We start from the raw sequence: 22260 nt of genomic DNA, 5'->3' as shown, positions 1-22260 counted from the left end.
TCTGGATAAAGAGTATAAAGGCCCCCTTGTATGTGGCAGGTACTTCTTACTGTATAGTTTCTCAGCAAGTGGTTGTGTAGCAATAAAGGCAAGTTTTAAAAAATACTCACCACCCACATTTAATAGATGTTAATATTTTGCCATGTGTGCTTTTATTCTTACAGGAATATTATCATCTTTATTTCATTTCTGGATTTGAAGGATATACTTTTAGTTTTCACCAATAAAGTTGGTTACTGTAGCAGTGGTGGTGAACCTGTGGCTCTCATGCTGCCAGGGATATGCGGAGCCCTGTGTTGGCACGTGGGCCAAGTCACCCCAGCATCGCCCCACCAGCGGAGCATTGGATAACAGCACACAAAGTGTTAGCACTTTTCAATAAATAAGTGGGTTTTGAGTTGCAGGTTCACCATCACTGCTGCAAAGTTTTAGTAGATATCATTTTTAGGATTAAAAAACTCCAATTCTGGGGCTGGGGATTTAGTTCAGTGGCACTGAGCCTACCTTGCAAGCACAAGGTCCTGAGTTCAATCCCCGGTACCAAAAAAAAAAAACCCCCAAAAACCTCCACTTCTTAAAAGTTGGAGGGAAATTCTTTTTTTTTGTCCCCTTTGTGGTGCTGGGGATCAAAGGGCCTGGCACACACTTGGCAAGTACTGTACCATTAGCTACATTCCTAGACTAAGAATTGACTTCTGTAAAGTTAAACACCCTTGAGTTCCCAAAGTAAATCCAGTGGTCTTTATGTGCTAGTTTTTTAATACATTGCTGAATTCAGTTTGGTAATGTTTAAATACTTTTCATCTATGTGAGGGTGAACTTGGGCAATTTTGGTTAAAAGATTGCACTAGCAATTATAAAATCAGTTGGAGAACTTTCTCTCCTTTTCTATTTTCTGAAATAGTCCCTGTGAGATAGGGATTATCTGTATTTTGAGGATTTGACTAGAATCCATCTATTAAAAAGATGCATGGACTTCAATGAGGATATTTCCTGTGGGGAGTTTTTGAATTATCAATCTGGTTTCTTTAATGAGTTGATATGTTCAGATGTTTGTTGATGGCTTTAGTCACTCATATTACCTTGGAAAATTGTTTATTTTGTCCTTGTTTTCAGATTTGACAAAATGTTCAAAGCATTTTTTAAAGATGTTTTCATCTTCATAATAACTGTATTTGTTTGCCTTGCTTTTCATTGCTATTATTATTTAATTGGGCCTTTATTTATTTATTTTCATCCTGATCTGTCTTGTCAGCAGTTCACCGCTTTTTTTTGGTACTGGGGATCGAACTTGGGACCTTGCGCTTGCGAGGCAGGCACTGGAACCACTGAGCTAAAATCCCTGGCCCGAGTTCACCCCTTTTTTATTAATCTTTTTAAAGATTAAGTTTGGCTGATCCTTTCTTTCCTTGTTTTTTATTTCATTAATTTCTGCTCTTTATTTACTTCTACTTTCCTTGTAAATCTCTAACTTCATTAAATTTAGTGCTTTGTTTTCAGTCTTTTAATTTTTCTAATATAGTATTTTAAGGCTATAGATTTTCATCTCATTGTATTAGCTATAATCTTATGCATTTTGGTGAGGTTTTCTGTTGTTGTTGGATTTTTTTGTTGTTTTTTGTTTCATTTTGAAACAGTGTCTTGCTGTGTATAATCCAGGCTGGCCTTAAATTAGCTGTGGAGCCTAGGATGACTGAACTATTTTCCTGCCTTAGCCTCCCAGTAGTGTTGAGATTATAGGCATACACCACCATGACTGGGTGAGATATTTTGTTTTTATTGTCATTCAGGTCTAAATATTTTTGGTAATATTTATTACAAATTGTTTTTGACTCGTGTCATAGGCTTTTTCATTTCCAAACTCTAAAGGTTTGGCCATCATTTTTAATGACAAATTCAGATGTGTTATATCTTTAACCTTATATGGAAACTTCAAAATCCCTTTCCTGTATTGTTTGGTACGTGATCTATTCTCTTACTGTCCCACATTCTGCACAGTATTCTACTGGTTTTGTATATTTGTCTTAAATAGCAAATAAGTGGTCTTAATTTTGTTGTTTTACCCAGCTAAGAGCTTCTGGCTTTCACATGTTTACATTTGTTGGGATTACTGATTTTTATTTATTACTTATAAATTGTTTGTTATAGTGACAAAATAGTTTATTTAACCTTTAGCATTGGTAAAGTAATGAATCATGACTCCGAAAAAGTAGGGAAAAAATGGTTGCAGCCAAATTAATAATTAAAGTAGAAAGAACATTGGTTAGTTTACTTTTGCAAATAATAATACTTGAAGAAAACCAGATTTAATTGGAGGAGAATGTGTAACTTGGAGGTTTGTGGTGATTTATTTTATTTTACTTTTTGGTTTATTTATTTTGAGACAGGGTCTTGCTGTGCAGTGCAAGTGGGTCTTGAACTCACTATATTGCCCACGTTGGCCTCAAACTTAATGGTCCACCTGCCTCAGCCTCCTGAGTGCTGGGGTTACAGGTGTGCACCACCAGGCCTGGCTTTTGTGGTGATTTGAATGGGAGGCCTCTGGGTCTCTTCGAAGATCATGGTAATTGCTGGCTCTGGTACAGTATTTGGCTTTCTCTGTTTTGGAGCCTGGGTTTTGATATGTAATCCAAGCTGGCCTGGAACCAAGGATCTGCCTGCCTCACCTTCCCTCATGCTGGGACTGTAAGCATGCACTACCACACCCGGTGCTTTTCCCTTTGGTACTGGGGATTGAGCCCAGAGCCTCACTCATGTTAGGCAAGCACTTCACCACTGAGCTAAGTCCTCAGCCCCTTTTTATTTTTTAATTTGAGACAATGCTTGCTGAGTTTCCAAGGCTGGCCTTGAATTTGTGGTCCTCTATACCCAGCCTCTCAAGTAGCTAGAATTACTGGCTAGCGCCACCATACCTGCACATATTGGCTCTATTGTTTATTTCCCAGAGGTATTTCGGTTAAGTTTACAGTACACAAGAACTGACCTGACTCCTTCAGATCCAGCCAAATGAGTTGACATGTGAACACCACTCACGTCTTGCACAGTACCAAGCCCCAGATCCTGAGCACATGAGAAGCAATTAATGAACAGTGGGTGAACCTGAGCTATGGCAGCAGATGTTACATCCTTTCTGGACTTGGGAAGCATTTTCCATGTGGTAGTTCATGTTTGTTCAAGTTTTTCATGATTAAAAGTAGCAGTGATAACTTTTTTCAGTTTTAATTTACAAAGTCAATATTTAAAATTATTCTGAAGATTTTATTTTAAAAGAAAATAGGCTAGGCATGGTGGTGCACACCTGTAATCTCAGCACTTGGGAGGCAGAGGCAAAAAGATCGCCATGTGTTCAAGGCCAGCCTGGACTACACAGTGAGACCCTGTCTCAAAAAATTTTAAAAAAAGAGAAAAGTTTGAAGACCTTTAAGCTCAGTGTGGCAGCCATATGGCTTGTATCTAGATGTTCTCCCCAAATGCAATCATAGGTGGGGCTTTTTGGAGGTGGCTGGATCTACAGTATGTAATGCTGGGATAGTTTAATGGTGCGATGCTAGAATTAAGGATATGAATGCTACCCACCCTAAGGCAGGTAATCTGGATAAAATATAATGGACAGCAAGAGGACTGCTGTTGTCATTGCTGGTCGCTTGTCACTTGCTACTTGCTACTTTGCTGCTTTGTTGTCTTCTGCCTGCCGTGGACTGTTTCTCCTCTGTGATGCCCCTGTGCCATGCTACCCTGCCTTGGAACCAGCCGATTATGTACTGAAACCTCTACAGACTGTGAGCTAAATAAACCTTTCCTCCTTTAACTTTAGGTGTCAAATATTTTGTCACAACAACAAGAAAAAGTAACTAAGCCGGATGATAGTGCTCAGACTGTCATTACTCAACTGGTTCATCATGTAGCTGGTGGTTTGATCATTATTCAGGCTTTTTTCCTTAATTATGGTAAAACATGTATCAGAGTACTTCATATGTGAACAATTCAGCAGGATCAAATACACTCATAACATTGTGTTACCATTACTACTATGTGTACTCACTGTCTAACTTAGTCGCTGTACCCATCAGAAACTGTGCACTCACTAAACAATAACTGCCCAGTACCCTCTCCCTCAAGACTCTGGTAACCTCTATTCTACTTCCTATCAACTACAGAAATCCCTCTGCCCCTGAGCACAGGGCTCCATGTGGTGCTGGGGCCGAGCCTGGGGATCAGGTCTCCTACAGTGGCCCAGGAAGAGAAAGCTGCATGTTCTTAGACCCTGTAGAGATTAATGGAAAGGAATTAATTTCCCAATCAGAAATGCTTATTTACTACGAAACAACCCAAGGTGCCTATTTTAGGTACCTTACTGAAGTGGAATCATATTTGTCCTTCTGGGTATGGTTTATTTAAGAATAAAATTTAAATATATAATGAATTATATATCAAAGTTTCATTCCATTTTGTGGCTGAATAATATCCCTTTGTTTGTATATACCACATATATCGACTCATCTGTTGAGAAACACTTGAGTTGTTTCTACCTTTTAATATATTTTTTATTTTGAAAATCTGAGTAAGCTGGGCATAGTGGCACATTCCCGTAATCCCAGCACTCAAGGAGGCTGAGGCAGGGGGTTCACAAGTTCGAGTCCACCTGGGCAGCTTAGGGAGACCCTGTCTAAAAATTTAAAAAAATTTTAAGGGGTAAGGATGTAACTCAGAACAAAGGCTCTGGATTCAATCCCCAATACCACAAATAGCCAAGTAAAATCTGAGTGAAAATGCATATGTAGTTGTGTAAGAAAAAAACAATATTGCTCCAATTAGAGTCAAAGCTCCCAAGCGAAGATAAGCCGAGTAGAGTCTCTGGTTCAGGTTTTCTGAGAACATACTGGAACTCCTTTTTTGTTTGTTTGATACTGAGTATTGAACTCGGGACCTTTTTGCACTTGCGAGGCAGGCGATGGAACCACAGAGCTAAATCTCTGGATGGGACTCCTTTTAAAGAAGTCCGTAAGCAAGAGCCTGACTGAGATGTGAAATGTAATGGGGCTTGCAGAGTTGGGATATTTCTGCAGTAGTATGGACAGGGTCTGGACATCCAGGAGAAAATGAGCACAAAGGTGTATGTGCTGTCCGTGTCCTGCCTCAACCCATCGGGAGCCGCTCAGAGCAGAGCTCTTCTGGGGCGCTGTGCAAGTGTCTTCGGCAGACCCCTGCAGCAGCACAGGGAAGCAATGTGGACACAAGCTAAGCATAAAGCAGAAGTTTGGACCATGTTCCCAAGAACCCTAGGCAGGCGACGGGACCACTGAGCTAAATCCCCGGCCAGTTCCCAGGAACTCTAAACTGTAGTGTGAAACAATCAGATCTGTGACATTCAACTTTTTAGTTCCTGCAAATTGTTATGACTTTTTATATAGCTTTCCGAGAGTATTTCGCAATTTCTGGCTTAAATGTGTCCTTACTCCATAGTTCTCTAAGAGATTATAGAGTGACTTGTTCTTGTCTTACAGTCTTGTGTGACACTGCATCCTACTTGAGGCCTTGTAGCTGAGATTTGTAGTCTGTCTATAAAGTACTGTACTGAGGGCAGAGCCTGGTACATAATTATCACTCATTAAGAGACATGATTATTCTGTTTACCAGTTCTTACTTCTTTACAAACCTTCTAAGTGTGCTGGCCTGATGAACATAATCTGAGTGAGTTACCAATCAGCCTTAATATTTGCATAAATTTTTAATAATGAATTGATAAAAACAGAACACAAGGCTAAATTGGGGGGGGGGGTACCGGGGATCGAACTCGGGTCCTCGCGCTTGCACAACGGGCAGCAAAACCACTGAGCTTAAATCCCCAGCCCTTATATGGCTAAATTTTGACTTCAGTTGAAATATTTTTGAAGATCTCTATTAAAATCTTCACATATATTTGCTTTACTGTGTCTCATTAATTGTAGTGCCGTTTCCTGCAGGGATTTCCCCCCCACCCCACCTCCTGTAATAAACTCTTACTAGGTAATCAACAACTGAAGAGACAAAGGAAGAATTTAGAAGTATGTGAATATATATACTAATTCTGAAGCGAAGAGCTTTGCCTTTTTTTCCTATTTCTGTTTAGCACAACTAATTAGAGCAATTAGAACTGCCATTTATCCCTTTGACTTTTGACTTGAAAATAATAGGTAATGGTTCATTTGGTCTGATTTTTCCCTGAAACTGTGGGATGCATGATTGGTTTCCTAGAATTTAAGGCACAAATCTGTGTTTCTATTTGTGTCCATTTCTATTAGAGTTGCTATTGCTACAATTTGCTATGTTTTATACTTTCAAAATTCCTATCTTATAGCTAGAGAAATTATCTCAATCTTGTATTTATCTTCTCTTTTTATACCTAAAAAGGTATAGCCTGAAAAACATTTTGTCTAGTGAAATTTTCTATGCAGTATTATACATATATTATCAATATCAAAATGATTAACTGAATATTTTTCGCTTTACTTTTCAGTGATTTCCTAAATAAAAATCAAGAGCTGTTGCAAGATCTGTCAGACGTGAATGATGAAAACACTCAGTTGATGGAAATATTGAATACTCTTTTTTTCTTGCCAATCAGACGCCTTCATAATTATGCAAAAGTTTTGCTAAAGCTTGCTACTTGTTTTGAAGTGGTAAGTTCCCACATGTACCTGCTTTGGATACTTGGGAAGCCAGGAATCATATTTTGTTTGGATAAAGCCACCATAAAATCTAGAATTTCACTAATTTCACTAACTTAATATTATATATATCTGATTAAATTTCTTTTCCTTCAGTAAAAAAGGAAAGTATGATTAGGCAAATCTAGTTTTCTTTGCTGTGGATTCAGTTTCCTTTTAGGACTTTATCCAGATTGTCTATATTCATTTTATGAAATGTCTAAAAGTCGAGACCCTGTTTTGACTGCTGCTCATTCAGTAGTTGATCCTGAGCTGGTGCTGAGACCCTCATCTTTGAGATTGTACTAAAATGTGTGATTTCATTTTGTTTCCACTCTGAAGGGCTCTAAAGAAACCATAATGACTCCTAAGTTCCTTAAAATCTTTTAAATCTTGGCCTTTATCTCCTTATCTAGACAGATTTCGGGTCCCAGAGTGACTCCTACATTAGATCCTCCTGTGATCTCATAGTTCTTTTCTTTAGCCTGATTTCATTTTTTTTGTTTGTTTGTTTTTTTGGTACCGGGGATTGAATGTGGGATGGGGATTGAATGTGGGACGTTGCGCTTGTGAGGCAGGTAGCAGAACCTCTGAGCTAAATCCCCAGCCCAGTCTGCTTTCAATTTTAGCCCAAACAGATCTTGTTTTCACTGAACAGGTTTGAACCAGCAAGTAACCAATTATTTAGTCCAATCTGGCCTAGAACTCACAGTGACCCTCCTGCTTCAGCCTCCTGAGTGCTGGCATTACAGGCCTGCACCACCACACCCAGCTGTCTGTCTTACCATCTGCTCACTCAGCGGTTATCCTTTTCTGGTAATTGGTTCTCAGAGATTGGTTTTCAGAATGCTAGGGGTTCCAGAGACACTGTTGGGATTCACAAGGTCTCAACTATTTTCACAACAATATTGAGACCTTGTCCTCCATGTTGTTATTTGCACTGACAGTGCGGAAGTAAAGGGAAGTAAAGGCGAGTAAAACTGCTGGCTCCTTAGCAGGAACCAAGGCAGTACTAGCCTTGTACTTGCAGCTAAAAGCCAAAGCGCAAAGTGCCAATTTCCCTGAAGAACATTCATAACGAAGCTAAAGAAATTACTAACGTCAGGGTGTTAGTAGTTGAGTGTATGTCTTTTTAAGGTACTCTGTGCTGAAATGGGGAGGCCCTGTAACACAGTTCCGCTGCATACCCATGTGTGATATTTCTCAAGGAAAAACACAGTTGTGATTGAGTTGAGGCCTGTGTTTTTAAACTTGAATAAACATTACGAGGGACAGAAAAACTGCGGTTACTCACATTTGGATATTGACAGGTGCTTTCTCAAATTTAAGTAAATGACTCTGTCATTTCAAGAACAGCAGGTATTATCTGTTGCCAGTGGTAAAATCTGAATTTTTAAAAGCAGAAATTAAAATGTTGGGAGTCATGAGTCTACCACTGTGAGCCTGACAATCTCACAATATGTAACCCTCTTTCTGATGAAACACATGATAATGTTGATTTTTGATTCTGTACAAATATATCCAATATTTGGAAGATCTGTATAGCTTAGTACTTTTGAATGCCCAGTCTCCAGTGTTACAGAAGCATGTGTGGAGAAAGAGCAGAGCATTCCAATGTAACAGGGTATATGAAGTTAATTGCTGCAGTTCAGATTTCTTAAGCTGCTACTTACCAAGTTCTAATATGTCTCAAAAGAGAATAGCAGTGTTGTTTGTAATAGCTATTAAAATATTTCTATCTTTTCCAGTTATCTTTAGAAGGCAAGATTTTCTTCATATATTTCAACAAAACAGTGTATCATAACAGATTAAAAGTAGTAGCTATAAAAACCCAGCTGTTGTCGTTTAAGCCAGATAATAGATTTGGAAAAATGTAAACCAGTGCCGTATTTCTCACCAAAACTTTTTGTTTGGGAAATGCAGTCATTTAAAATCTCAACTTGAAATGAATTAATAAGTACTTCTTAAATTTTCTTAATTTTCTTTTCTAAGGTGACATATACCTCACACATAGGAAACAGAGGGTCTCTGAGACTAACTTGTGCGACCTGCCCTGTCCCGAGTTCTGTGCTGTTCTTTCCACTGATGACTGACAGTATTTACCCCTTTCCCCCTCAGGTTATTCCCCTATTTCACATAGCCTTTATGTCAGAAAATCTTTATGGAATCAATCTTGTCCTTCCCCAGTTCCCTTTAGTAAAATACTATTGTTCTCAGGCTGAAATTTTCTCCTTTAACTAGTAGTGTATATCTAAATCATATCATTCCAGAGTCTCTGGATTGTGGATAATTGTTTTGTATTCTTCTTTCCTCCTTTAATTGTTGGCCTCTAGACATCTCCAGAATATCAGAAGCTGCAGGATTCCAGTTCTTATTATGAGTCTCTTGCTGTCCATCTCAGCAGGAAAAGGAAGGAAGCAGAGAACACACTGGGCTTCTGGAAGACCTTTCCTGGAAAAATGACGGTAAACCTTGCCACTGTCCTTTGTTACCCCAGCAAACACCTGGGAATTCTGTAATAATTGTCATTACCTTTTCTGTTTCTCACTTGTTTGAACAGTAATGCTCTAATGACCTCTTTCCTAAAATGGCTAAGGAGTATAGGAATGAGAACTCTAAATATCAATACATTCCTTCATTTCTAGGAATCCTCTGAAGACTTACTGTCTTTAGTTTGTTCCTATCTTCTTTTTTTGTTTGTTTGTTTTTTGTTTTTTGTTTTTTTTTTACTACTGGGGATCTAACCCAGGACCCTGTGCCTGCAAGACAGGCAGCAGCACCACTGAGGTAAATCCCCAGCCCCTTCCATCTTCTTTTTAATCTCCTTTGGGCTCTAATTCTGTAAAGTGTTTGGATTCCATCTGAGTTTAATGCCACACGGAGCTGTGACCAGTTGCCCTAAATTTTTGCCTGTTTTATTTTCTCTTTGCATGTTAAAATGATTCTGATTGGTCAGTGCAGTAATTATTTTGTTTTGTTTTGTTGGGTACCAGGGATTGAACTCGGGACTTTGCACTTGGAGTCAGTTGGCGGAACCACTGAGCTAAATCCTCAGCCCCTGGTGTAGTAGTATTTGTTTTCAATTCTAGGATTCCCTGAGGAAGCCAGACCGCCGACTGCTGTGTGAGAGCAGTAACCGAGCCCTCTCTCTGCAGCATGCTGGCAGGTTTTCTGTGAATTGGTTCATTCTCTTTAACGATGCCCTTGTCCACGCCCAGGTGAGTTGGACTCCTAACCTGATACCTGTCCTTGAAAGAGGCACTTGAAGGTGCACTGTTGTAGTCACTAACTACTCCACGTGTTGCTTAAGAGTGGGGATATTAAGAGGCGAATTGTTGGGCAATTTTGTTATTGAACATCATAGAGTATACTTACACAAACCTACTATATGTCTAGGTTACTGTAGAATCTATTGCTTCTTGGGTGTAAACCAGTATAGCAGATTACTAAATATTATAAGTTACAGTAGTACAGTTTTAAAATATTTGTCTCATCAGGTTTGTTTATATCAGTACCACCACAAGCGCATGAAATGTGTTGTACTATGACAGCTGTGGTGTCATCAGGCAACAGGAGTTTTTCAATTGTTATAATTTTATTCCACCACCGTTATATATATATGTGATTCATCATTGATCCGAATGTCACTGTGTATACATGACTGTATGCTGTCAGTCTGTGTTGAAAACCGTTGTGATTTCTCTGCACATATTAAATAGAAGAGTGTTTGACGACAGTGTGGGCTCAATTTAGAGGGCTTTTTTCTTCTCTGGTGCTGGCTGTTGAGTCCAGGGCCTCCTGCCTGTTAAGCAAGTGCTCTGTCACCAAGCTCCACCCCCAGCAGAGAGGTCTTTTGTGCTCCAAGTGGAGAATAAGTGTCCGCTTGAAGGGGTCCCTGGGGTCGGCTGTGTTATGGGGATTGCATGGCAGGAACAGTGGCACCCACCTCACTTAGCCATCTCAGGGAGACTGCACAGCAGAAACCCTAAGCTGTCGTGGGCCAGCGATATAGCAAGGGTATAGGTGGAGACCTCTCCAGATGGCTCCTTGTTCTCTTGCAGTTCTCCACACACCATGTCTTTCCATTGGCCACGCTCTGGGTGGAGCCGCTCTCTGAAGAAGCCAGCAGTGTGTGAGTATGGCTCCTCTTCTCCACAGCCCGCCTCGCCACTACCAGCTTGCTTCCTTCCACATGACAGGGCTTGGGGCTGCCTCCCATTCCACATGCACGCGAGGCAGTGAAGCGGCCCAGAGATAATAAAACAGGCTATTTGGGTAATCATGGAAAATCATGATAGATAGATGCTCCATTGCTCACATTCCTGTTGTTCAACACCGAGTAGAGTGACCCTGTGTCCTGTCCCCTGTGAGACCCTTGTCCAGGGCATGAGTATTTGCATTTTATTGACTTTTACTCCCCTTGAAATCAGTAGGCTGATTTTCATATTTGAGGACTGATATCTTGTGGTGTTTATCCTTCTGAACTTTTTAGGAATGGCTTGAAGGTAACTACACCTGAAGAACAGTTCACTCTCCTTTCATCAACACCCCAGGAAAAGGTTAGTCCATTATAGGATTTTCTTTCAGTATTTGGCCTGGATATTTCTGCCTTTAAGGTAGCAAAGAAGAAAAAATACTGTTCTTGCTTGATCAGTGACTCACAGATATGTCAGGTAAATCTTTGTTAAACCAAAACTAGGTTTATTTTTTAGTAACTTGATTTTAAACATATAATAATAAATTCCAAGAACCAGTTAGTATATTCAGTAAGCATTAGGAGACAGAAAATTTGTTCACACCAGGGAAAGATGGTAGGATTTAAAGCAGTTTTTCATGAGTTGTTGCCATGGGTTTATCAGCCGTTACATTTTGCTCCTAGACTAAGTGGCTACGGGCCATAAGCCAGGCTGTGGATCAGGCTCTGCGGGGGACATCTGATCTTCCGGCTTATGGGAGTGGCAGCAGTGTGCAGAGGCAGGAGCCACCCATTTCACGCAGTGCCAAATACACTTTCTACAAGGACCCTCGCCTGAAGGATGCCACTTACAGTGGGCGCTGGTTTTCAGGGAAGCCCCATGGCAGGTGACAGTGTTTAAAATTTGTCTCTGGGATGAGAATACAGAGAAAGTATTACAGAGCAAGTATTGATTCTAGAAAACACTAGTTGACAGGGATTATTTTTTGCTTATGCCTTCCAGAGGGGTGTTGAAGTGGCCCGATGGAAGGATATATTCTGGCATGTTCAGAAATGGCTTGGAAGATGGGTAAGAAAATTGTTTAACATAGGAGGGTAAATTGAAGTTCAATCATAAGTTATTTTTTGTTCAGAGTTGCTTTTCAGACAAGCAGCAGATTGTTGTTTGGTTTAGATGAGCATACAGTGTATTAAAACTTAGAGTGCCCATGGGTGAGCATGAAGAGAGCTTGAACTCTGAGGTTGCAACCTTTATTTACTTTGGGAGTGAGTTTTCTTTTTTGGGGGGGTGCCCAGGATTGAACTCAGGACCTCTCGCTTGCCAGGCAGGTGCTGTGCCACTGAGCTACATCCCCGGCCCTTTCTATTTTTTTTTTTTTTTTTTTTTTTTGGTACCCGGGATGGAACTTGGGACCTTGCACTTATGAGGCAGGCGATGGAACCACTGAGCTACATCCCCGGCCCTTTCTATTCTTTTTTTTTTTTTTTTTTTTTTTTTGGTACCGGGGATTGAACTTGGGACCTTGCGCTTGCGAGGCAGGCGATGGAACCACAGCTACATCCCTGGCCACTGGCCCTTTCTATCCATTTTCTGTTGTGGATGGAGACTAAGGACCTTGGGTAATGTTTATGGTCACACTGTGGATAGTACATTTCGCTTTCCACAAAGGACACAGAAATTTCACTTTTGGTAATTTAAAACCATCTTTTATTTCTGTGATATGTCTTGTCAAAAGACAAAAATGTTCCAAATGATATATTATCCTAATAATACTCTACTATATTTTTGCATAAGCTTGTCATATTTTCTAACATTATAGATTGATTTACGTGATACATTTATGACTGAAGTATTTTGTGTGACTCTAAAAAAAGTAATGTGTTTTATTATATAAAAAAGATATAAATTGGGTAGGTGATTTTGTATATGTGTGCAATAATATAAACTTTCGTGATGTCTTTTAATCTCTTTTTAATGGATTTTTAGAATGAAAACAGACTTTAGATAATCTACTCTGTCCCACATATAATACAGATGAGGAAGCTGGGTATCTGGACTTACCCAAGTAACATGGCTAGTGGCAGACCTAGGACACAGGTCTTTTGTTTTTCATTTGCCTTGGAATAAAACATTAATTTCTTAGTGTAGTAGGCACTCTTCTAAGACTTGCCAACTAATTTAGGAAATAAGAACAGATGGGGCTGGGGATTTAGCTCAGTGGTTCTGTCGCCTGCCTTGCAAGTGCAAGGACCAGAGTTCGATCCCCAGTACCAAAAAAAAAAAAAAGTAATAAAAGAACAGCTTAAACCAAGACTCCATTTACCCCTGTCTTCCCATGGGTAAATCTTTTCTCTGACTTCCTCATTAAAATGCTCACTGGTAGATACACACAAAAGGTGAATGTATGATAAGTGTGTCTTCTGATGTGTTTTATTTTCCTTGGCAGGTATGGAGAATACAGAATCCCAAATAAGTCTCTGAACAAAGAAGATCATTATGTGGGCAACTGGAAAGAAGGAAAAATGTGTGGTCAAGGAGTCTATAGGTAGTGACATAGGAAAGGTTGGATTGGTGTTGCTTTTTCAAAGAACCATGTAAACCTACAGTTTGTATAGCCAGAATTTCTAAGGAGTAAATTTTATTTACTCTTTTAATGAGTGAAGCCTGTGTAAAATCTTCTTTCAAAGAACAACCCCTCATCTACAAGATGAAAATGCTAAGTTACTAAATTTGGTTCTCATCTAAATTGAATGTCATGTAAATCATTACTTTCCCCGTGTCTTGTCAGTGACTTTAATTTTATTACTTTAATATGGACAAAACATTTTTCCCTCTCCTTGATAACTCATTATTTCATTTATTAGACACTAAACATAATTTTTCCCCTGTCAGTACGGAATACCACGTATGATGTCTTTAACTTCTCTTTTTTTTTGGTACCAGGGATCGAACTCAGGTCCTTGCGCTTGCGAGGCAGGTGGCGGAACCACTGAGCTCCATCCCCGGCCCTGATGTCTTTAACTTCTTAGGTTCATTTATTCAAACAGGAAAAATTTTTTTTTTTTTAGAAGAAAAACTTTCGTTGGTGTAAAATAATCACATAATAATTATAGCTACTAGAGAGACTGAGTGTAGTTTTTGATATTCTAGACTTTGTAAAGACAAGTGTTAGAACTCTGTGAGCATTTGATTTTTATCTGTTATCTCCAACCACAGCTATGCCTCTGGTGAAGTGTTTGAAGGCTGTTTCCAAGACAACATGCGCCATGGCCATGGCCTCCTCCGAAGTGGAAAGCTGACTTCCTCCTCGCCCAGCATGTTCATTGGCCAGTGGGCCATGGATAAGAAAGTGGGGTACGGCGTCTTTGATGACATCACTAGGTACAGTGTTCTGCTTCCGGTGTCAGTACGTAGTGTGAGGAGAAAGCTCCCATGCCTCTCCAAAAGCAGTGACGCTTTCAACAAAAAACTTCAAGCGGGGTCCAGGGATTTAGCTCAGCGGTTTCGCTGCCTGCTGTGCAAGCGCAAGGACCGGAGTTTGATCCCCGGTACCAACGACAACAAAAAACTTCAAGTGGGCCTCGGGGGCCATGTGAGCAACTCAGAAGGCTGAAGGTGGAGAATTGAGTATTCAAGGCTGGGCAACTTAGGGAGAATGTTTCAAAAAGGTCTGGGGATGTAGCTCAGTGGCAAAGTGCCTACCAGCATTCAGAAGGCCCTGGGTTCAATCCCCAGTACTGTGCCAGGCGTGGTGGCACACACCTGTAATCCCAGCACTTGGGAGGCTGAGGCAGGAGGATTGCCGAGAGTTCGAGGCCAGCTCGGGCGACATAGCAAGTTCAAGGTAAGCCTGAACTATATAGGAAGATGCTGTCCAAAAACTAAAATACAATCCCCAGTACCACAAACCAAGAAAAAGAAAAAAAGGGAAAACTTTTCATAAGAAAACAGTTTTGGGGGCATCTTTTCCCCCTTTTTCTTGTGGACTAAACAGTAAATTATTCATTACAAAAACAGAATAACCCACAATCCACATCAGCACTGTTTTTCCTAAAGCTTTATACCTACAGAGGCTTTACTGTCTCAGAGAACCTACCAAGTTCTTGTCATACAAAGAAAAATCTTCAATGCAGTCAATAGAAAGTGGAAATGAAAGGTAAGGGGTAGAGAAAACAGTGAATATTCCCGCTGGAATTATACGTAGGGTGGTGTCTAGATACCGTTCTGCCTAGGTCTTCCCATTAGGTCAGAGACTGGTTACCAAGACTGTTGAGGAGTGCAGTTCTTTTGCCTCCATGTTTGACTGGACCTAATGTGCTTTAGACTGTACTCTCCCCTTCCCACCCATGTTACTAAGCACTACAGCATCCAAAATGTTGGCTATTTTTAAACTACTGTTATTACTAAACTGCATGATTTTTTTTTTCTTTTTTTCGGTACTGGGGATTGAACTTGGGTCCTTGCACTTGCGAGGCAGGTGGCAGAACCAATGAGCTATATCCCCACCCCTAAACTGCATAATTTTTAAACAGGCATTCTCTGCTTATTTTATCTTTTTAATTACTAAGATTTTTCTGAGTTTGAGTAGGTGACAGTTGAACCTTTTATGACAAACCCCATTAATTAATTTATTAAGCAAAATTTTGAGTAAGAAAAACTTGTATGTAGGTATGATTCTGTCACATTTTGAATTTTTGGCTTTTTTTTTTTCCTTTTCATTATTTTTGAGACAAGGTCTCACTAATTTGCACACTTAATTGGGCTGGGCTTCAATTTGTAGTCCTCCTCCCTTAGCCTTCCAGTGCCAGGTAGAACACAATATTAAGTTGCTGAGAAAACATGACTATAAGATGTCTTTTTGCTGTCACATTGTTCCATGTTTAAGGAGACATTTAATCACTCTAACTAGAAAAACAGAACCAATACCAAACTAGTGTGATGTTTGAGATCTACCATTAATCACCACCACCACCACCCCCACCCCGTATTGTTGCTATCATTGTTTTGGGGGTTTTTTTCTTTTTTTTTTTTTCATTTTTCTTTTTCTCTCGTTTTTGCACAGAGGAGAAAAGTATATGGGCATGTGGCAAGATGATGTATGTCATGGGAATGGTGTGGTTGTTACCCAGTTTGGACTATACTATGAAGGCAACTTCCACCTTAATAAAATGATGGTGAGTGGAGTATTTGCATGTAGTTATGTTGAGGTTTTACAAGTCCTATATCTCCAGCTTTTTAAATCATCTCATTAATGTTCTACCTTCGCAGTACTATCTTCCCTGTCGCCTAAGATGATGCGAGGCTTTGGGGTCCTGTGTGCATGCTGTCCAAGGCACTGTGCATTCTGTGTGTTGTGATTCTGTTTTGTTTCTGCACACAGGGAAATGGAGTTTTACTTTCTGAAGATGATACTATCTATGAGGGAGAATTTTCTGATGATTGGACTCTGAGTGGAAAGGTTGGAAACTTTCTTTTTTCTCACTGTAATATATTCTGTTTTTCTAAAATAGAATTTTAGAATTTTTGGAATTTTCTAATATTCTAAAATATTTTATTTTTTCTTTAAAAAGTTAATTTGCATGCTGTAAAATACATGTCTTTTACATGTACATTTTGATAACTTTTACTAAATATGTGAGTTGTACACCCAGCATTACAATCTAGTTTTAGAGTGTGCCTCTCACCAGGAAAGCCCCCACCTGCAAGCCCAGGTACACCGATGACCTCATCATGCCATCAATTTGCCCTTTCTGGACCTTCTAAGTGAAATCAATCCTATCTGTGGTTTTTTTATGTGGCCTTTTACACTTGCAGTATTTTTGAAGTTTTCCCATGAGTACCATGTATAGTCCCTTTTTATTGCTGAATAGTATTCTCAAACCACATTTTTTAATCTCTTTATTAGTTGATGGCTGTTGGGTTATGTCTAACTATTGTGGATAATACTGCTATAAACATTTAAATATGGTTGCTAGTATAGATATCTGTTTTCATTTCTCTTGAGAGTCTCTTCAGGCATCTGTACCATTTCACATTCCCACAAGCAATATGTGAGGATTCTGACTTCTCCATATTTTTGACAGTATTTCCTATTTTCTTTCTTTTTTTTTTTTTGCTCACCCTTCCACTGAGTATGAAGTATTTCTTATGCATATGGTTATCCATTTGCTGTTGAATCTTATTAAATCTTTTTGACATCTTTTGTTGAAATTTCAGATGTGTATTTCTGTACTCTCCACTCTATCCCATTAATCAGTTTCTCTCTCCTTACATTAATACTGCATTGTCTTGATTACTATGCCTTTTCAGCAAGTCGTAAAATTAGGAAGTGTAAATCCTCCAACCTTGTTCTTCTCAAGATTGTTTTGACTATTCTGGATTTTCTCCCTTTACATAAAACTTTCGGGTTGGGTTGTGAAATTACAGTGAAGCCTACAGAAAGTTTGATAGAAATTGTACTGAATCTGTAGGTCAGTTTTGGGAGAATTACTAATACTGGATCTTTTAATCTGTAATATAGAGCATCTCATGATTTAATTTCTTTCAGCAATTATGTGTAGTTTTTAGAATACTTGTGTTTCTTTGGTCACATTTATTCTTAAGTGTGAATGCTATTATCCTGAGCGGACTGCTCATTGCTGTTAATACAGTTGATTTTGTATTGTGTCCTTGTATCCTGAAGCCTTGCTGAATTAATTTACTAGTTCTAGTGTTGTTTTTGTGGATTTACTAAGATTTTTTGCATATAGAATCATATAATCTGCAGGAAAAGGCAGTGAATAGAAGTGGTAAGATTGGACATCTTTACATTGTTCCCTATTTTAGGAGAAAAGCATTTTTAATTTATGTTTTTGTCAGTATACATTTGCAGTATGTAATGATTACGTTTATCATGGGGAATTCTTACATGTACATAACACATGTTAGTTATGTTTTTCTCTTTCTTTCATCCTTCCCTGTCCTTCAGCGCTTTGTCTCCTTCCCATTGGCAAAAGCTCTTTTTTTTGACACAAGTTATCTCTGTGTAGCCCAGGCTGGCCATGAACTCACAGCAGTCCTGCCTCAGCCTCCCAAGTCTGCGATTACATGTGTGCACCACCACACCCAACAAAAAGCTCTGTATTCATCATTTTTTCCCTTCTTTTTTTTTTTCATTAGTACATGTGTATGTACCGAGGAAAGCATTTGTGTCAATGTTTCTTCTGCAGGTTTTATCCTTTGTTTTACTGTATACTATACTATGTGTGTTGCTTTTCTGATATTAAACCAACCTTAGGTTTCTGGAATAAATTCTACTTAGTCACGGTATATAATGCTTTTTATAGGGTGCTGGAATTTTTTTTTTTTTTTTTTTTTTTGTTACCAGGGATCAAACTCAGGACCTTGCACTTGTGAGGCAGGCAGTGGCATCACTGAGCTCTAATCCCCGGCCCCCGGATTTTTTTTTTTTTTTTTTTTTTAGTGAGTACTCAGCCTAGTCTCAGCCTTTTAGGCTCAAATAATATTCCTGCCTTGGACACCCAAGGGCTGGGATTATATTGCATTCCATTACACCTAGCTTTGCTGGACTTAATGCTAATACATTGTTGCGGATTTTTCTCATCTATATTTATGAGAGAAAATGGTCTATATAGCTTTCTTTTCTCATGATGTTTTGTGTGTGTTTGTGTCATGTATGTGTGAGTGTGTTGCTAGGATCAAACCCAGGGCCTGTGCATGCTCTTCCTTTGAGCTGCATCCAAGCTGTTACCTCTCATTGATATCAGAATGCTAATGGCCATGTAGAACAAGTTGTGAAGTTTCCCTCTTTTATTTTCTGAGTTTGAAAGCTTTAGTATTATTTCCTTTTTGAATGTTTGGAAGAATTCATCAGAGAATTCATCTGTCCCTGAGCATTTTTTTTTTTAATTGTTTGCAGTACATAGTGATTCCATTTAACTTGGGGGTTGGGTAAATACACGTATTGTGTCTTGGTTATTTTTACTCCTCCTTCTCCCAGCTTCCCCGGGTCACCTTTCCATTGCTACAGTGCCTACTTCCCTTAACATGACACGTGTCATGTCTCAACATGACACTTATTTTGCTCTTTAAATTATTTATATTTATGGTCACTCAGGGAAACCATGAGATATTTAATTAACCTTTTGTGACTGACTTATTTCATTTAGTATTATGATCTGAAGATCCATCCATTTTTCTTACAAATGACTCAAATTTACCCTTCTTTGTGGCTGAGTAGTATTCCATTGTGGATAAATACCACACTTTCTTTTATCCAGTCATCATTAATGGTATTAACACTTCCATGATTTAGCTTCCATGAGTTAGCTTTGTAGGTTGATAGGTCTTTAGCTCTTTCTGGAAGATACCCAGGAGAGGTATAGCTGGGTCAAATGAAATTTCTATTTTTAATATTTTGAGGAATCTCCTGATTTTTAAAGTGGTTGTACTAGTTCACATTCCTACCAGCAATATAGAAGGTTCCTTTATCCCCATACTCTTACCAGCATTTGCTGTTGATCTGAGTCCTTGATGATTGTCATTCTTTGTGGAGTAAGATGGTATCTCAGTGTTGTTTGTTTTAATTTGCATTTCTCTAATGGCCAAATATGGTGAGCATTTTTTCATGTATTTATTGGCCCTTTGTACTTCTGAGAAGCATATTCATTTCAGTCATCTGTCTTTTAATTGGATTCATTCTCTGGGTTATCTCTTTATTCTGTTGGTTGCTTCCTTTACTGTGCAGAACCTTTTTCATTTGATATAATAGCATTTCTTGATTCTCAGTATTATTTTCTGTGCAATTGGGGTTTTCTTCATGTAGTCTTTGCCTGTGCCTGTTCCTCAAGAAATCAGTTTTTTTCCAGCAGATTCATTGTTTCTGTTTTTATATCTAGTTCTTTGATCCATTTTAATTTGATTTTAGTACAGGATGAGAGATATGAATCAAGGTTCATTGTTCTGCAGGGTGGATAGCCAGTTTTTGCAGTACGATTTGTTAAAGAGGCTATCTTTGGTCCAGTGGCCCCTTCATCACAAATCTGAAGGTGCTTGATATCTTTCTGTATCCTCTATTCCATTAGTCATGCCTGGTATTTGTGCCAGTACCATGCTGTTTTACTACTGTGGCTTTGTGGGATAAATTGAAGTGGGAATTATAGTGCCCCTGACTTTGCTCTTGTCCAAGATTGCATTGGCTAGTCTGAGTCTATTCTGTTCATATAAATTTTGGGATTACTTTATCTAGTTCTGTGAAAAAAGCTGATAATATTTTAACGACAGTTGCATTAAATCTATATATCATTTTTGGGAATATGGCCATGTTGACAATACTAGTCTGCCTATCCAAAACAGGGTATTTTTCCATTTTCCAATGTCCTCCTCAGTCTTTCTCTTTTTTTTTTTACATTTTCATATTTTATTGGTACATTTTAGGTATACAATATAGTGACATTCATCATTGGAAATTTGCACCTTTACATAATCTCTCCTGGTTCTTATTTTTCTCCCTTCCCTGCCCTCCCTTCACCCCCTCCACCCCTCCCTATATTCAAAGACTTTGTTTCCATTTTTTCATTTTCTCATTAATCCCATTCCCTTCTTTCCTTTCCCCTAGCCCTCCCACTTCCCCTTCCCCTTTGCCCTTTTTCTTCCTATTTCACATTATCTATTACACCATTTAGTCCTTATTTACACCTTCAGTTTCTCACACTAGAGAAACTATTCGGTATTTACACGTGTGTCCAATTTATTTCACTTAAGAGTATCTTCTTAATTTGCATCCAATTAGCTATAAATGTCTCTAATTTTTCATTTTTATGGCTGAGTAGTACTCCATTTTATTTTTAAAAAACACATTTTCTTTATCCAGTCTCCAGTTGATGGGCATTTGGGCTGTTTCCAAGTTTTACCTATTACAAACTGCAAACTGCTGCTATGAACATGGGTGCACATCTATCACTGTGGTATGATTCTTAATTTTTTTTTTTTTTTTGATACCAGGGATTGAACTCAGGACATTGCACTTGCAAGGCAGGTGCCGGAACCACTGAGCTAAATCCCCAGCCCAATTCTTTTAATTCTTTGGGGAAGATCCCCAGCAGAGGAATAACTGGGTCAAATGGGACTTCCAGTCCTAGTTCTAGTTCTATGAGGCATCTCCATACTGATTTCCACAGTGGTTGCACCAGTCTACACTCCCACCAGCAGTGGAGCAGGGTTCCTCTTTCCCCACAGCCCCGCCAGCATTTGTTATTGGTTGATTTCATGATAGCAGCCATTCTTTCTGGAGTGAAGTAGAATCTCAGTGTTGTTTTCATTTGCATCTCTCCAGTGACCAGTGATGTTTAATGTTTTTCATATGTTTATTTGCTATTTCTACTTCTTCTTTGTTTTTTGTTTTTCTTTTTTGAAAGATAGTTTTGCAGGATACATCAATCTGGTTTGGAGGCTGTTTTTTTTTTTTCCTTTAGAGCGTAGACTACGTAACTCCAAGCTCTTCTTGCCTTGAGGGTTTGCATTGAGAAGTCTGCTGTGATTCTGATGGGCTTTCCTTTGTAGGTGATTTGTTTCTTTTCCCTAACTCCCTGTAGGATTTTGTACTTCTGTTGGGTTTCTGGGATCTTGACTATTATATGTCTAGGTGTAGATTTTTTTTTGATCATGGCTGGTTGGAGTTCTATATGCCTCACTTACCTGTATGTCGAATTCTCCACCTGTCTGGGAAGTTTTCTGATATTCTGTGAACAGTTTTTTTTTGTCAATAGTACTTTCTCCTGTTTTTTTGTGAACTCCTATCAGTCTTATGTTATTCTTCTTTGCATCATCTGGCAGCTGCTGGATTGATTTCTCATGGTCCCTTACTATTTTTAAGAAACCTCTGTTTTCATAGTCTTCAACCACAATCCTGTCTTCTATATCTGATATTCTATCTTTGCATTCTCTTAATCTCCTCTGCATGCTTTCAGTGGAGTTTTTAATCTCCTGAATATCTGTTTGAATCTGTTTCATGGATTCCATTTCCTTCTTATGTTGGGCCATCATGGTTTCCATTTCTTTCTTATGGGGGGCATTCATGGCTTCCAGCATGTTTCTGATCTCATCTATTTTTGTTTGTTTGTTTGTTTCTGTTCTAGAGCCTGTAATCATGTCTTTCACTCTGCTCACCATCTCTGTAGTTATTTGGGAGATTATTTCTGCTTTGAATTTTTCCAGAGCCTCATTCATCTGTTTTGTTATTTCCTGTGCTATCAGTTCAGGGTGTCCAGGTGGTTGATTATCAGAATTTTCCACCTCGTTTCCCCCAGGATTTGCTTTTTGTGGAGTGGAAGCCTGAGTTTGTGCCTTGTGTAAATGTCTTCTCATTTTTGTTTTTGGTA

At 39.0% G+C, this 22260-nt stretch overlaps 1 protein-coding gene across 16 annotated transcripts in view; it reads left to right on the top strand.

Annotated features, from left to right (window-relative positions):
• Positions 1-22260, top strand: part of Als2 (alsin Rho guanine nucleotide exchange factor ALS2) — a 96541-nt gene that overhangs the window by 44441 nt on the left and 29840 nt on the right. For 15 of the 16 annotated variants that reach the window (XM_004872278.4, XM_004872277.4, XM_087200395.1 and 12 more), the window contains 11 exons: positions 6497-6659; positions 9020-9151; positions 9776-9904; positions 10748-10818; positions 11179-11245; positions 11566-11768; positions 11885-11950; positions 13329-13427; positions 14099-14263; positions 15945-16056; positions 16263-16340. In XM_004872278.4, the coding sequence (XP_004872335.2) occupies positions 6497-6659; positions 9020-9151; positions 9776-9904; positions 10748-10818; positions 11179-11245; positions 11566-11768; positions 11885-11950; positions 13329-13427; positions 14099-14263; positions 15945-16056; positions 16263-16340 (1285 nt within the window). The remainder of the gene's footprint in view (positions 1-6496; positions 6660-9019; positions 9152-9775; positions 9905-10747; positions 10819-11178; positions 11246-11565; positions 11769-11884; positions 11951-13328; positions 13428-14098; positions 14264-15944; positions 16057-16262; positions 16341-22260) is intronic. The other variant, XM_004872282.4, reaches the window with a different exon arrangement.

This window comes from Heterocephalus glaber, unplaced genomic scaffold (assembly GCF_053883595.1).
Source record: "Heterocephalus glaber isolate CG9 unplaced genomic scaffold, H.glaber_assembly_v1.0 deba00001743, whole genome shotgun sequence".
Lineage (NCBI taxonomy): Eukaryota > Metazoa > Chordata > Mammalia > Rodentia > Bathyergidae > Heterocephalus > Heterocephalus glaber.
Note: the sequence above shows the minus strand (reverse complement) of the source record. Positions and strands in the feature narration are given on the sequence as shown.